Source organism: Zalophus californianus, chromosome 10, assembly GCF_009762305.2.
Source record: "Zalophus californianus isolate mZalCal1 chromosome 10, mZalCal1.pri.v2, whole genome shotgun sequence".
NCBI lineage: Eukaryota > Metazoa > Chordata > Mammalia > Carnivora > Otariidae > Zalophus > Zalophus californianus.
In genome coordinates this window covers 71,553,237-71,568,811 of record NC_045604.1, presented here as the reverse complement: position 1 = coordinate 71,568,811, position 15,575 = coordinate 71,553,237, and the positions used below count along the sequence as shown (strand labels likewise).

General features: G+C 58.2%; 1 protein-coding gene across 1 annotated transcript; it reads left to right on the top strand.

Annotated features, from left to right (window-relative positions):
* Positions 1 to 5,489: 5,489 nt before the first annotated feature.
* On the top strand, positions 5,490 to 12,132 carry PRSS27 (serine protease 27). The gene is given in 6 exon segments (XM_027612022.2): positions 5,490 to 5,622; positions 8,884 to 8,910; positions 9,645 to 9,807; positions 10,616 to 10,887; positions 11,181 to 11,350; positions 11,804 to 12,132. Coding segments are annotated over 6 exon segments (1,053 nt in total). The 3' UTR covers positions 12,092 to 12,132.
* Positions 12,133 to 15,575: the final 3,443 nt, after the last annotated feature.

Genomic DNA, 15,575 nt, shown 5'->3' with positions numbered 1-15,575 from the left:
AATAAAACTGGATGAATAAATAAACATAAATATTTATAAGAGAGAAAAAGGGAAAGGATGAACACACCAAATGGTTTAGCAAAAGTGAATCTATTTTACACACTTTGCAAGGTAAATTCATCAGCAGAGTGGTAGGTCTGGTAGTTCTGTCCCTGAGTAGGTCTTCTAGAGATATCAGAGAAAACAACTGCCCTTGTTTATGGAATCTGAGAAAATCTTGAGAATTGTGTGGTGGACATAGGTGACAGGTCACATGACATCTGCCATTATCCTGGTAGCACCTGCTCAGCTCACCCAGGTGTGAGTTGTACACCCATTTCCCTCATTAGAATTTCTCAACACCACCCCGCCAAAAGAAAATCCCACAAGCTCTTAAAATACCCCATTTGACCATGAGGCTTGGTCTTTTGTTGACACAGTGTGATTTGTTGGATGTCTGTTCAGGATAATGGTTCTTTGGCGATATCTAAGCACCCGAGTATCAAAAAGTGCAAAAAGGGGGCGCCTGGGTGGCTCAGTCGTTAAGTGTCTGCCTTCAGCTCGGGTCATGATCCCAGGGTCCTGAGATCGAGCCCCGCATCGGGCTCCCTGCTCAGCGGGAAGCCTGCTTCTCCCTCCCCCACTCCCCCTGCTTGTGTTCCTGCTCTCGCTATCTCTCTCTGTCAAATAAATAAATAAAATCTTTAAAAAAAAAAAGTTAAAAAAAAGTGCAAAAAGTTTTGTCTGAGAACAATCACAAGTATTGTGAGAAACAGGTGGAGCATATTTTGTATTCGATGCTTTAGTCAAACAAGGCCTAACTAGAATAAGTGTCAAGGGTCAGATTGGTTAACTTTCTCAAGTGGCTTTTATAAACTAATGGTTAGTTTTACCTCTTATCTGGGTCAGAGTCAGAGATAAATTACAGGTACACAATTTTTTTTAAAGATCTTATTTATTTATTTGAGAGAGACAGAGTGCACAGGAGCAGGGGAAGGGGCAGAGGGAGAGGAAGAAGTAGACTCCCCGCTGAGAGTGGAGCCCATGGGGCCTCGATACCAAGACCCTGGGATCATGACCTGAGCTAAAGGTAGGTAGATGATTTACTCACTGAGTCACCCACGCGCCCCAGGTACACAATTCTTAAATAATTTTTAGCCAGAGTGGAAAGTCTTGTACAAACCAGTGAAATCCAGAGTGTTGGGTGTCTTCTGAGAATTTAACACATAAGGCTCCTAATAAGGTATTGGTTACCTGGGAGTTTGGATTAAATGCATGAGATGCCCCGAATAACAAATGCAAAAAGTGTAAATTATTAGCTTTTCACAGTCTACATAAAGTTCTTGGTGTACCAATTCATGTAAAATGTACAAACTTTGTAGTTATGCAGGCTCATTTTCCTCACCTTGTACTTTATAGTTGTCATATGCATTATATATCTACATGTTACAGACCCCAAAACATGGCTTTTGCTTTAAATACTCCTGTATTTAAAAGAAATGAGGAGGAAAAAGCAGTATTTTATATTTACCTACATATTTTCCCTTTCCATGCTCCTTATTACTTTCTGAAGATCTGTGACTTCATCTGGGATCATTTTGCCTCTAGCCTGAGACCTTCCTTTGGCTTCTCTTGTAGCGTAAGGCCTACTGGCAATCCATTCTCTTAGTTTTCATTTATCTTAAATTTTGTTTTCCCTCTCATTCTTGGAGCATATTTTCATAGGATATGGGTTTTATGGGATTCTGGGTTGACAGGTATCACCACCCCCACCACCATCATCATTCTGATGGCGTTCCAACATGAAGATGTTCCACTGTCTTCTGGCCTCCCTTATTTTTCAGGAGAAGTCAGCACGTTGTACAAGCTTGAATGAAAGGAAGGGTTCTTTAGATTCCCAACTTTCTACAGATAAGAAACAGGTTGGCAGAGAAAACTATTCTACTACAGACATAACCCATTTCTTATGGAAAAGGACAGATGATTCAGAAACCAGAGCCCAAAGGCCAGAGGGTGGTATGGAGAGTCATGAGGAACCACTTCCAGGGACTCCAGGTGAGCCGCACTCCCTGCTCCCAGTCAGAGAAAGTAGCGACATGTGCCCAGCTGGATTTCAGAACTGCTATGGACCAGCGACTGCTACGTGTGGTTATGGATGATGGCTGCCCTGCCCCTCCCTCGCCGTATGTGTTGGGTGGGCAAGGTGAACTCTCGTTCCTAGTTCCTCAGATGGAGAGCAACAACACCCATGAAGGCTCGCCTGCACCTGAATATGATTTAGTGGACAAGCTGCTGGACCTCAAGGCTGGCTGAGGCCAGAATGAGATGAGGCTTCGGGGGCCACTGGGCACGCCTTGCAGTGTACTTCCTGTGTTTGATTCCTTTCTTAATTTGACTCCCTGAAGTTAATGATTGCTTTTGTTGGTGGTGTTCATTTCTTTTGTACCTACCCACACTTTCCAGCTCCCCACAAGGTCAGTCCCATTAGGGACTACATCAGTTCCTTTTTCTCCTTGTCTGCTGCATCCCTCCTTGAGATGCCCATTTTCCTCCTCTCTGGGACATCCCTTTAGCTGTCATCCTTGGAATTCCACTTGCCTTTCTCCTGGCTTGTACTCCCTGTCCTGGGTCTCATGTCTTCCTCTGCCTCAGTTTCCATCTTGTGTTGGTGGAGCACATCCTGAAAAGACCGTGCAACAGCAGAGGGCATGATGGTGATGATGCTGGCATTCTTGTGGCTTGTGTCCCTGTGTCTCAGTGAGGGCTGCCCGCCCTCTCTGTTTGGGGCACAGCTGTCACTCCGGCACCCCCCTTCACCAGCATCCTAGAGGGTCCCTTCACCACTCTTCTGTGTTTGAGCTCTGTGTTCTGCAGCCCACATTTCCTAATTTTCTGTAGGAAAATTCTTCTGTAGTCAGAGAGCATCTTTCCTCCAGCGGTTTCCCAAGAACAGTGTATGGGTGCTAAGTTTTTTGAGATGTCCCATGTCTGAAAATGTCTTTATTTTACTCTCATGCTTACCGAGAGTGTGGTGGTTATTGCTTCCTACTGACCAGCACCTCTCCCTCTTTCCTCCTTTCTGTTAACAAACTCTGTCCTGGGGGCGCCTGGGTGACTCAGCCGGTTAAGCATTTGCCTTTGGCTCAGGTCATGATCTTGGGGTCCTGGGATCAACCCCATGTCAGGCTCTCTACTCAGTGGGGAGCCTTCTTCTCCCTCTCCCACTCCCCCTGCTTGTGCTCCCTCTCTCGCTATGTCTCTCTCTGTCAAATAAATAAATAAAATCTTAAAAAAAAATTCTGTCCTATGGCCACGTGGTGGCCGTTTGACCAGCCTGGACCGATCACACGGCCAGGGGCCAAGTTGAGCCACTTAATGTCCTATTCCTGGGACGGTTCATCTAAATGGGGCAGAAAAGGAGTTCTGGTCCTCTCAGCTGACATTCCTTAGGGGAAGACATTCTAGCTGGCAGCCACATTTCCGGCTCAGGGAGTCACCCTGGGCACTACAGAGAGAGGCAGAGCATCCTGGGGGTGAGAAGGAAGGTCGTCAGCACAACCCTGGGTCCTGCATCTCTTCCTTCAACTGGAGCATCGCAGAAAGGTCCCACATACTGGGTCCTGCCAACCCACCAAAGCTTCTGAGAACATCCCTTGGGGTCCATGTATCTAAGCTGGCTTCCTGTCCCCTGCTTTTGAAAGAAATCCGCATGATTACAGACCCGTTCCCAGCTGGTCACTGCTGAACATTTTACCACCTTTCTTTTGGATGCTGGAGGATGTTGCTGCTGTTATTACAAAACTTAAAATGTTTTCATCACTTTTATACTTACGAATTCTACTCATTGCCAAACTAGTTTTTGTTTGTTTTTGCACGTACAAATATAACGTGGCCCACTAACACTTTGCTGCTTTTTCTGTATTTAGGATTTTCCTCTTGGAATAGCCTGCCAGCAGTGAAGTCGTCGAATCAAAGGGAATAACTATTTTAAAAAAGCTGAAGCCACAGACTGACCAGCCGACTCCCAGCAGAGCTGCGCCCACCAGCCGCCCCATTTCCGCACAGCCCCGACCTGACGGCATTCCTCCGCCACCTGCTGACTCCGAACAGGACAACTGGCCTCTCCCGGCAGGCTCTGATTTGCATTTACTTGATTAAAGAGGCCGTATCTTTCTCAGTAAAGCCTATTAGTCAAATTGGTTGTTTTGAAACACTTTCCACAGTTTGTGATTAGACATTTTTCCCTTTAAAGTATGCCTTGTCGTCTGTTCGTTCACCTCGATATGGCGCACCGCCTGTGCTCAGAAAACCATGCGCAACGAATGAACGGACGAACGAACTGGGGGTGATGACCCCCCCACACCCCTTGCAGGGGGACTGAAGCGGGAACCATGGGCGGGGGGCGGGGTTCGTCCCGGGGAGAGACCCCAGCCCGCGCGCCCCGCACTGCAGCCCGCGGCCACCAGGGAGCAGGCCCGCGCCGACCAGCCGCGCCGCAACGGCAGGGGGACGCGGGCCGGGGGCCGCCGCACACTCAGCGCGCCCCACAGCCGCCAACCCCGGCCCCCACTCGCTCCCAGTGCGCGCACGCACCCGTTGCGCAGGCGGGGAAACTGAGGCAGGGCTCCGTCTGCAGCCCGGCGCCCACCCGCCGGATCCTGCCTGGGTCGACCGCACCTGGTCCCGAGCCCGGACCCCGCGGCCCGGGCGGGGAGTGGCCGCCCCGGCCCCGAGTCCGGCCCTGACGTCAGCCCCGTGCCCCAAATAACTTCCTCCGGAGCCTCTTCCGCCGCCCGCATGTCTCGGAGCCCGGCCGGCCGCGCCCAGGGCAGGGGCGCCCAGGGACGCTCCTTCCGGGCCCGGCCTTCCCAGAACCCGCTTCCGCCCCGCCCGCCCCGGCCCGCGGGTGCCGGGAAGCCCCCCGCCCGCCACGCGCGGGAGGAGGGGGCAGCCCCGGGGAGGGGACGGGGGGTCGGGGCCACCCGTGAGGGGCGCTGGGGTCAGCTAGGGATACCCCCCCACACACAGCCCGACGGCGCCCCTGCTCTTCTTTGTTCCATAAGCACTGGTGACCTGGACTTTTCCGTGTCCCCTTCCTCATCAGTGTAAGCCACAGACCTGAACTGAGTTGATCACCGATGCCCTGATACGAAGTAGGTGCTCAATAAATCAATGAATGAACCAATGAATCAATGAATGAAACAGGGAGGGTCTGGTAGACAGACTGCTGTCAGCTTATGTGGGGCCTGTGGCCAGTTGGGGGGGTGTCTGGTCAGTTATGGTGGAATCCCAGGCCACAAGCACCCAAATGGGGCAGGCACACCCCTGCCCCCAAGACCCTAAGTTATTTTGGGGTGAGGGGTCTGCTCCCTCGGGGTTCAGGGACAGGTCATGGAGAAGTTGGGGTTCTGGGGCACCTCCTCCTGGCTGAGTGGAGCTGGGCAGGCTGGGCCAACAGGTTGGGTGGCATAGCCAAGCTGACACTCACCTCCAGCATAAAAACCCAGTTCATGGAGCCCTGCACCTTAAGCTAGTGCTCACAGACCTCCAGCCACCACTGCCCCCCAGCTCGGTGCCCCAGCTGGGCTGAGACCAGGAGGCGACAGCCAGCCATGGCCCTGCTCCTGCTGCTGCTGTGGTTTGGTGAGTACTGGAGGTTGCAGAAAGTGGGTCCCCCTCCTGCCCAGAGGGGCGCCCCCTGCCTGGAGCTCGAGCAAAATCCCCCACTCCCAGGCCAGGCCTGGGGCTGCGGCACCAGCCTCCCTTTCCTGCCCCAGTGAGGGACCTGCTGAGCAGGTGGGAAGGCTCCAAGGTTCACTCCTGGGGCAGTGACCTGCGGAAGGCAGCCCAGTGACAGGCTGGGGGCACAGGTCCAAGAGGACCCTGAGGCAGAAACATGGGAGGGGCTCTCCCCCCCCCCCCCTCCCCGGCCAGCTTGTCTCTGTTGCTCATGGGCCAAGCTCTGGGTTTGGGATATCTGCTTCCTCCCATCTCAGTCTCTTTCCATCCCCCAGATAAAGACATGGGGCTGCATGTGTGCAGGATCTGAACTTGGGGTCACTGGGCTCTAAAGCCTTGGATCACCTACTGCTGGGCCAGAGGAGAGGTGGCTGAGCTGTCACCTGAGCCTGGGAGCCCCCAGGAGGCCGGTAGGGGCTCACTGGGGGAGTGGGGAGCCAGGGGTGCAGGCTCCAGCTCGTACCAGACAGGGAGGATGTGTGGGGAGGAGCAAGGCCTGCATCCCTTTCCCCTCTCCCAGTCCTGGGTCAGGGTCAGCAGCTGCCAGCCAGGGGGACCCCAACCTGCCAGGCCCCTTCCCACAGGGCAGGCTGCTCCCTGCCAGGGAAACACTCCCGCATTCCTGGGCTAGCCTGGCCGGCCTGGTGCCACCTCACTTCCCTGTCCTCAAGTCACCTCCCAGGGACGGGCCAGGTCACCTCAGCTTTGACTCTGCTGGGGCTCCAGGCTACCTACCAGGGGTCAGAGGACACCAGGGTGGCACTTCAGTGGGGAGGACCCAGTATCCCCAAGCTCTATGGGGCCTCCCCAACCCTCGCTGCCTGGCTTCTGCCTCCTGGCTTCCTGGCACGGGGATAATGACGTTTTTGGAGGAAGCCCATCTCCAGTAGGGGTGTAATGCTGTGATTACTTCTAATGGGGTGAGTAATCACGGTCATTGCCAAAGTGGAAGCAGCAGCCTGCATCTGGCTTTACTAACAGTTGTGAGCAGGAGTCGTGGGCTCCTTCAACGCCATCCTCACTCCCCACCTCCTAAAACCTTGAGTCTCTCCCATCCCCACCGGCTGAGCCTTGACCAGCTACAGGAGCATGGGGACCCTGGGCCCACACGGGGGGGGGCACATGCCCCCCCGTGGCTCACCCAGAGCTCCACAGTACCGCTTCTGGTCAGCCCTGCCCCCCACAGCTGTTCTCCCTCTGTACATTCCCTGGGCTCAGGCCCCCTGGAAGGGGGCTCTGCCTGGACTGAGCCCCTGGGCCCCTAGGTGGGATGAGACTAGGATACTCCCTCCAAAGCGAGGTGGGCAGAGCTCTATGTGGCTCAGCAGGAGGACGGAGAGCTCAGGACCGGGAGCCAGACTTCCTAGACAGACAGCACAAGCAAGGAGGGCTGCCTGGAGGCAGGGACATTTCACTTGGGCCTTGATCTGGATTAGGACCTGTAGGATTCGCACTAGTAGAGACCAGGAGGAAAGGGCCTCCAAGCAGAGGGGTGTTGTTAGCAAGCACTCAGAGGTCAGAAGACTCAGCCTGTATGAGAAACAGTTGCATGAAGCTGGGCTGAGGAAGTCTGCAAAGAACTCAAGGAGGAGGGGGGTCCACTGGGCCACAGGCGTGTGTACTTGATCCTGGGTGTGGACCACGATTCCAGCTGCATGTAAGGGAAGGGGGGCTGGCTGTGGGGGGTGGACCAGAAGGCCCTGGAAAATCCACACAGGGAGGGAATGAGCCTGAAGGAACGTCAGTGCCCACGAGGACTGGGGTGAACTGAAGCATCGACTACAAGCAGAATCATCAGGGCTTAGGAAGAGCAGCCGGTCGGGTGTCTTCAATCCAGTTAAATTATTTTATACTAGGTGAAGGGGGGCTGGAGGGAACAGCCCAGGGGACATTATTACTTTAAAAGGGCACCTGTTAACACAAATCAGGGACTAGAATGTCCAGGGCAGACTTTCTGTCCCCATCAGTGGCCTGGGCAGACAGCATTCTCGCCCCCACACTTCTGCCTGGCACCCCTACTTTGAAGAGGGCCAGAGCTGCCTGTGCCTGCTCAGCCCCCCGCATCCAGCCCCTCCCCGTCCCTGCTTCTTGCCAACCCCACCCTCAGCACTGGGGAGCGTACCCCTCGGATTGGTGCTCTAGCAGGAAGCAGGGGGTCCTTGTAAAAACCCCCAGCGTCTTGGAGATGCGTGGCTCAGCCCCCCGCAGCCCCGCCCCTCTGTGGAACTGCTGACCTCCTCTGGTCAGAGTGAACTTGCCACACCCTCTGGTCACCAAAGGGGTTGGGGCTGAGGTGGGGAGAAGCTGTCCTGAGCCCACCCCCCCGGCTTTGATCAGATTCTCCCCCAGTGAACCAGATACGCTGGGGGGCACTGGGAGACCGGCAAGTGTTTCTGGAGTGTTGCTGACACTGGGCTGGGGTCTGCAGGCTGGTGGGAGGTTCCTGTGTGCCTCCCTGTGTCCAGGGATATGGGGGGTGACGGGTCCTGGGGAGATGGGCTCTACTCCGACCCCTCTGCCTGTCCCCTCCCCTGGGGGGGGCGGTGGCCCAGCATGGGGTCTTGGGCTCCAACTACAGAACATACAGAGATGTGTGATGGGTGTTCAGTTCTTGGGAGTCGGGAATCTCGGGGGGACTGACCCATGATGTCACTGGCTGGCTTCTCTCTGCTCCTCAGGGACTGCAGAGACCTGAGGGACACTACGGGAAGAACCCTAAGGAGGTTGGCTCTTGCTGGAGCAGACTGTGTATGAGACGCTCTAGGCCTCTTGCTTGACCCCAGCTCCAGCCTGTTCCGGGGGGGAAGGCAGACCTCCCCGCCAGCACCAGAGCTTCCAGACAGGGACAGGTATAGGGCGTGGAGGGAGACTCCGAGGAGAGAAGCAGCACAGTCAAGCCATGATGGGGGTCCCCTCACTGGCGTCTCCTGATTGGCTCCCGTGTGGCAGGGAGTTTGTCCGCCCTTGCAGATAAGCTCTGGGCCTCTGGAGACACAGAAGCCGCCTGGCCTTTCCTGCTAGGCCTGTCTGTGGACTGTCCTTCGGTGTCCTCAGGAGGCTGGGAGTGGAACGGAGGAGGGGCTGCTCTGACCAGCAGTGGGCAGGGGAGAAGCTGACCTTGGCTTTGGCAAAGCCGGATGATCACCCCTTTTTTCTCACCTCCAGGGACTCCGGGAGCCGCAGCATCAAGCGGTAAGCATCTGAGGCCCTTGGATTGGGGGACAAGTGCGGGGGCCGGTCTGAGAGCAGCAGGACTGGCCAGAGGCTCTCTCTCTCTCTCTCTCTCTCTCACACACACACACACACACACACACACGCACGCACGCACACACACCCAGAGGGAGACCCAGAATCCAGGGGTAGGGCACGGGGGATCCCAAAGTAAGAACAGCTGTGTGGCTCCGCAGAATTAGAGCCAAGACAGGAGAGAAGGAGGAGGGCCTGCTACACGGTGCAGCGGGCATAGGAGCCCAGCGAAGCAGGATGCACAGAGGAGGCAGGCAGGGAAAAGTGACAGCAGGGAGGCTAAGGACAATCTGAGGACCATCCTGCTGTAACAGTAACAGACCCCGCAGCATCACCTATGCTATGGGGACCCTTCCAGTGCCCGCTGTCCCTCCGGAAGCTTCCATTTGCCTGGCCCTGGGACAAGACCTTACTGAGAATTATCTGAACCCTCTCCGTGTCTCATGACCCGAGAGGTAGGTCTGAGGTCACCGTTTCAGAAGTGAAGGGGCGGGGGGGACTCTCCCACAGCCGGGAGGGGTCTGCCTGTGTCCGGCTGCCCTCGCCCCCCACCTGCCCAAGGTCTCCATGCAGGTCAAGGGTAGAGAGGGCCCAGAATTGGGCAGAAAATGGAAGCTGGAGTGTGGGATTGGAAACCAGAAGGCCCCCCCAGTGAGCGCCGCCCCGGCCTTGTCCCCTAGTGTGCGGGCACCCGAGGATGCTGAACAGGATGGTGGGCGGCCAGGACGCTTCGGTGGGCGAGTGGCCCTGGCAGGTCAGCATCCAGCGCAACGGAAGCCACTTCTGCGGGGGCAGCCTCATCACAGAGCGATGGGTCCTCACCGCCGCGCACTGCTTCTCCAAGTGAGTCAGCCAGCCCCCAGGCTCCCTCCACCCCCAGCAAGGGCTCCAGCACCTCGGACAGCGCCGCGCCCGGTCGGGCGCCCAACCTGGCTGCTGTAGGGGCTCTGAGCCCCGCAACCCGGGCCCCGCCCCGTAGCCCCGAAGTCCGCAGTCTGGCGGGGAAGGGTCCACCCCCCGTTGCTAGTCTCCCCAGTGAGGTGCTCTGCCAGGCCGGGGGCCGCGTCCCTAACCCCCTCCCATACCTCGAATCCAGGACACTCCCTTTCCAACTGGGACTTGGGTTCCAGATAAGCCCTCGGGCTGAGGTCCCCCATGCCACCATACTAGGAGCCGCCTGGCCCCAAACCCCGATCTGGGCTCTTGCCTCACCACAGCGCTGCGATTCTTTAACAAACTCACAACTTAAATTCAGAAATGTGGGCTCAGAGGGAGTAGGTCGCTTGCCCAAGGCTCACGGGCTGGCCCCCAGCTGCAGACTGGGTGGCATCTCTTTCAACCCTTCCAGGTAGGGACTGTTACAGAGGAGGAAGAGTCACAGAGAACTTGCTAGGTGACTTGCCCAAAGTCATCTGGTAGCCAAGGGTGGGTCTGGGCATTCAAGTCAGGAATTAAAGATGCTTCAGCTTCTAACCCTACTGTGCGTCCCCCTGGGGAGGACTTTTTTGAAGACCACATGCAGGCACCGAGGCGGGCGGGGAGGGGGCTGGTAGCAGAGGGACCACCCCAGCCCCTCCCTGTTTCGAAGCTCCGTCCAACCCCTCCCAGTCCCTCTTTGGTCTCACACCAGCCGTCTGCTCTTTCCCACCAGCACCTCCCAGACATCCCTGTACCAGGTCCTGCTTGGGGCGCGGCAGCTGGTGAGGCCAGGCCCACACGCTGTGTACGCCCGGGTGAAGAGGGTGGAGAGCAACCCACTGTACCAGGGCATGGCCTCCAGTGCCGACGTGGCCCTGGTGGAGCTGGAGGCACCGGTGACCTTCACCAACTATATCCTCCCCGTGTGCGTGCCTGACCCCTCGGTCGTCTTTGAGACGGGCACGAACTGCTGGGTCACCGGCTGGGGCAGCCCCAGTGAGGAAGGTAATGGGGCAGAGCTGGGGGAGAGTGGGGGACAGGTCTAGAGAAGGGCAGTCTGTGGCGGGGGGGGCACTCTGAACCAACACTCTTCTGCTGATACTGGTACACTTCTCTCCTCTGACGGGGGGCGTGGGTACGGGAAAGCGGAGCTCAGGAGCCACAGGCATGTGGGGAGAAGGGGGTCTCAACCCAAGCAAGAAATGAGAAGGGGCAGATCAGCGGTTCTCAAGAACCCAGGGCCATGGGGTCCTCGGTAAGACCGTGCACTGAGCTGCAGGCCGTTTCACCCTCCCCAGACCGCCTGCCCAACCCGCGGGTCCTGCAGAAGCTCGCGGTGCCCATCATCGACACACCCAAGTGCAACCTGCTCTACAGCAAAGACACCGAGTCCGGCTTCCAGGCGAAAGCCATCAAGGACGACATGCTGTGTGCCGGCTTTGCCGAGGGCAAGAAGGACGCCTGCAAGGTAGGGGCCGGGGTGGGCCATGCCCGAGGCCGAGCCCTGCTCCCTAGGGCCAGCTCGAGGCCGGAGCCAGCCTGGCTGGGCCCAGGCTGCCCCTGTAGGCGGGGCTGTGGTCCACACCAGAGCCTGGCATTCCATCAGCTGGGAAACGCAGACTCCCGGACCCCACCCAGCATGGTCGGCCGGTTTAGTGGTCTGCAGTGGGCCAGGAAACTTCAAAAGCCCCTCGGACGTGAATCAGAGCAGGCAGTCTGGGGGAGCTAGGGAAATGGGCACCCCAAGGCAGAAAAGGAAGGACCAGCCAGTGGGTGATGGGATGGGGGTCCCGGGCAGGGATGTTCCTGGAGGAGCGGAGGAGAGGGACAAGGGGAGGCAGAGTGTGTGCGTGTACCTGGGTGCCACAGAGGCTGGCTCTTGGGCCCGTGGGCTTTGACTGCACCTCTCCTTCTCCCACAGGGCGACTCGGGGGGACCCCTGGTGTGCCTGGTGGGTCAGTCGTGGCTGCAGGCTGGGGTGATCAGCTGGGGCGAGGGCTGCGCCCGCCGGAACCGCCCAGGAGTCTACATCCGGGTCACCTCCCACCATACTTGGATCCATCGGATCATCCCAGAACTACAATTCCAACAGGCTGGGCTGGGTGGCCAGAAGCGGGGGCCCCGGCAGTCCTCTGTTCAGAACTCCGCGCCCTGCCCGGCAGCCCATGCGGTCCTCTGGGTTCTTGCGGCCCTGCTCACCCTCCTTTGAGCCCCAGGACCCATGCTGTATGTTTGTAAATAGCGCTCCTGTTGTCTCCGGTCAAACCCCCATTTTTTATTTATGTTTGTCCTCCAATAAAAACCTGACCTACTCCCTCTGGCTGCCCCGTGGTGCCTCAGGGGGAGGTGGGTGGCGGCACACCAGATGGGGGGCTGCTGCAGCGCTGGGCTGGGGGCTGAAGCTCCCCAGTGGGAGGGGAGCTGCAGCAGGTGCACTGGACCCAACCCCGGATCCCCTCATAGGGGCTTCCCTGCTCCCAGCCCTGCCTCACTGTCTGCCAACATCGTCCTCACTGTATCCCTGAAGGGCACCCCTGGGGGGCAGCAACAGATACCAGCAGAAAAAGCAGGGGCCCAGCGGAGCGTCCTAGAGGAGGAAGACTTTGATCTCCCATGGCCCCCACTGCCTGTGTCTGAATCACCCCAAGACTCCTTGAAATAACATCAGCAGGGTGACTCACCCACGGCTGTGCTTTCCTACTGCAATGGGGTGGGGGAGGTAAGGGCTGTTCCTGGTGCCCTGGGACCCCCAGGGACTCCTTGTTCCCTCGGTCCCTCTTGGGCCCTGGCTCCTTTTCCTGCACCCCCTCCCTCAGCTTCAATTTCTCACTCGTGAGTCCCAAACAGCAGGGAACTGGTGGGACTGGAATTGGGGCCCACATCTGCTGGGACACATCAGACAAGTTGCTACCCTCTCTGAGCCAAGACGAGCGCCCCCACCTGCCTATCAGAGGTGACTTGGGTGGTGGTGAACTCAATGAAGGTTAAGGCAGGGAGAGGTAGAGACCTAGATCCTGCCCCTGGGCTCCCATGCCTGCCCACCTCCCTCCTAGGCTCCAGACCCCCCTTGCAACAGCCTGGGGACAGCTCTGCTGGGCCACCAGCCCCAACACTCTGGGAGGCCAGGCCTCCCTAAACCTCAAAGATGCAGGGATCAGCATGAGTCCCAAATCCACACATTCCATGGGCAGGCCACTCAGGCCCATGGAGGTCAGCAGGGCAGGCCCCCCTGCCCAGGCCAGGACCCACTTCCTTCTTCCTTCCACAGGGTTTAGGGTTCAGGCCATGCTAGCCGGGGTCTTCAGTGGTTTGTGCAAGGATCCCTGAGAACTCAGAAATGAGCTAGAATCCATCACAGTCCCTCAGCTCTGCAGCCCACCCCTGCTTCCCAGCCACCCTCTTGTGGCCTGTCACCACCAGGAATCCTGCACAAAAGGTCTCCAGAGCTCAGATCCCCAGCTTGCTCCAGCCCTGCTCAGGCCCGCCCGGTGCGGCTGCCCCGGCAGACAGCCTCAGGCTCACTGCCTGGCCCATATACAACCACAGCAGGCCCCTCTTGGAGCCAGATGGTCAGCTCCCTCGTTTGGGCCAATTCCTGAAAGTTATCTAGGCTTGCCTGTGAGCTCAGTGACCATCCACTGGACGAGGTTCCCAGGAAGGCAGGGCCAGGTCTCCGGCTGCCTTGTGTTCCACACATGCACACACATGCAGACATGTGTGCACACGCATGCACATACACCCATATACAACACACTCGCCGGCGCACACAAAGGCGCAGCTTGCCCAGGCCTGGTGCCGGGAAGAAAGCAGACCTGGATATTTCTGGAATGGATCAATAACCACTTAGCAAGCACCTGCTGTGAACCGGCCCCAGGGACAGTGGGAACACGAATTCCCTTCTGTGCTCCACTTTGTCTGGGCATGTCCCTGCCACCAGGGAGGGGAGGCAACCAGCAGAGGCTCACAGGGTCCCACCCCCCTGCTGGCTGCTCAGTGGTCCTCTAGGGACCAGGTGGCTCGACGAGTTCCTTCTCCAGACCAGATGGGCTCCAAGTCCCTCAGGTGGTGGGCGGGTAGCAGGTGTTTTGAGGTCCAGATGGAGGTGGGGGTGGGGGAGAGGGTCTGGGCTGAGGGCAGCCCTAAGGATGAGCTCTGGGTCATTCTGGCTGGGAACAGGGGCTGGCCTGGGTCCTGCAGAGAGGCCTGGGTGAACCCACCACCCCACTCTGGGGGTAGAAAAAGCCTCCAGCCCTGGGCTGGGGTGGGGGGTGCTTCGAGGGTGACTGGTCTCTGGAGGGAGGCCATGCCACCCCACCTAGGCCTCCTCTAGGCTGTTCAGTTTTCTGCTGCTCTGAGCAACCCCCATCACCCGCACCCTCCTGCCTCTGCTACAGGGCAGGGGTCTGGTCAGGATTCTTGGGGCATAGTCCCCATCCCCTGGGCTCCCCAAACTCGGGCCCACCCAGACTGGGGGCAGACATTCGAGAGAGGGGAAGAGAAAACACTCTCGCAGAGGCTAGGGGTTTAAAGGGAGAGGTTTATTTCATGCAGTTGACACCCACAGCAACTGGATGAGTGTTGGGACAGGGGCTGAGGAGAGAAACTGCCCTGCCGTCACCGTCCCCTCTCCCACCCTGGGCAGGGGGGGCAGCTCATACACAACTTTCCATGTTGCTGCCAAGCCTCAGAGCCATCTGCCAGTGGGTGGACAGCGGTGTCAGAGAGCAGGCAGGCACAGACCAGGAGACTGTCATAGGCTGGGGCCCACAGCGAAAAGCCCACCTTGGGGCAACCACAGCGGCCTGCAGGGGAAACAGGAGGAGGAGGGGGACAACCTCTCTGGGGGCTGCAGCCAAGCACGGAAATCCACACCTGTGTGTGCATTACGATCAGCCTGTGGGAGCCCCAGGAAGGAAAACCGCTGGGCCAGCTCCCCAGGCCCCTTCTGGCCTCAAGAACCAGAGGTCAGCTGTGGCTGTCAGGTCAAAGGACTGGCCCTGTACTCTGAGCTGGGTCCCACGCCCTGGAGCATCTGTGCAGGGGGTAGGAGCCTGATGTAGCCACCCCGAGGTCAGGTGCTCAGAACGCAGGGCAAGTGGGATGCACGCAGGAGGAAGGAAAAGGGGTGTGTGTACAAGTCAAAGCCAGAGACCACGTCCCTCTCAACCTAGGGGCTGGAGCGGAGCTGTGTCTGCCCCCGGCCAGGCCACTGATCACACAAGCTCTGAGGCACCCGGCCGGCCCGAGGGCACAGGCTCCCAGGGATGGACAAACAGCTGCGGCCCCGGCCCCCCGAGCCAGGCACTGCCTCCTGCTCTGAGGAGGATGTTATGAGGCCAGAAAGACCTGCTGGGTGGACACAACCAAGCACAGCAGGGAGGAGAAGCCAGGCCAAGGGACCAGGGCTGCTGCCTGCCCCTCTGCAGGGCTCTAGAAGGTTCCGGACACGGGCTCCGCAGGGGGACCCAGCAGCTGCACACTCCACGCACCCGCCTCCCTCTTCTGTCCTGCCTGCTGGAGCTACTGGGCTGGCTGCCCAGAAAGCTGGGCCCCTGCCCTCCCCACACCTCCCTCCAGCAGGCAGGCTGGAGCACAAGGTTCAAGAGGCAGGGCCCCCTCCCTGCCTGGGAGACCCAGAGTGAGGGCCCTCAGTCTCGGGACAGTGGTGGGCGGCTGGCTTCCTTCCAGTCCTT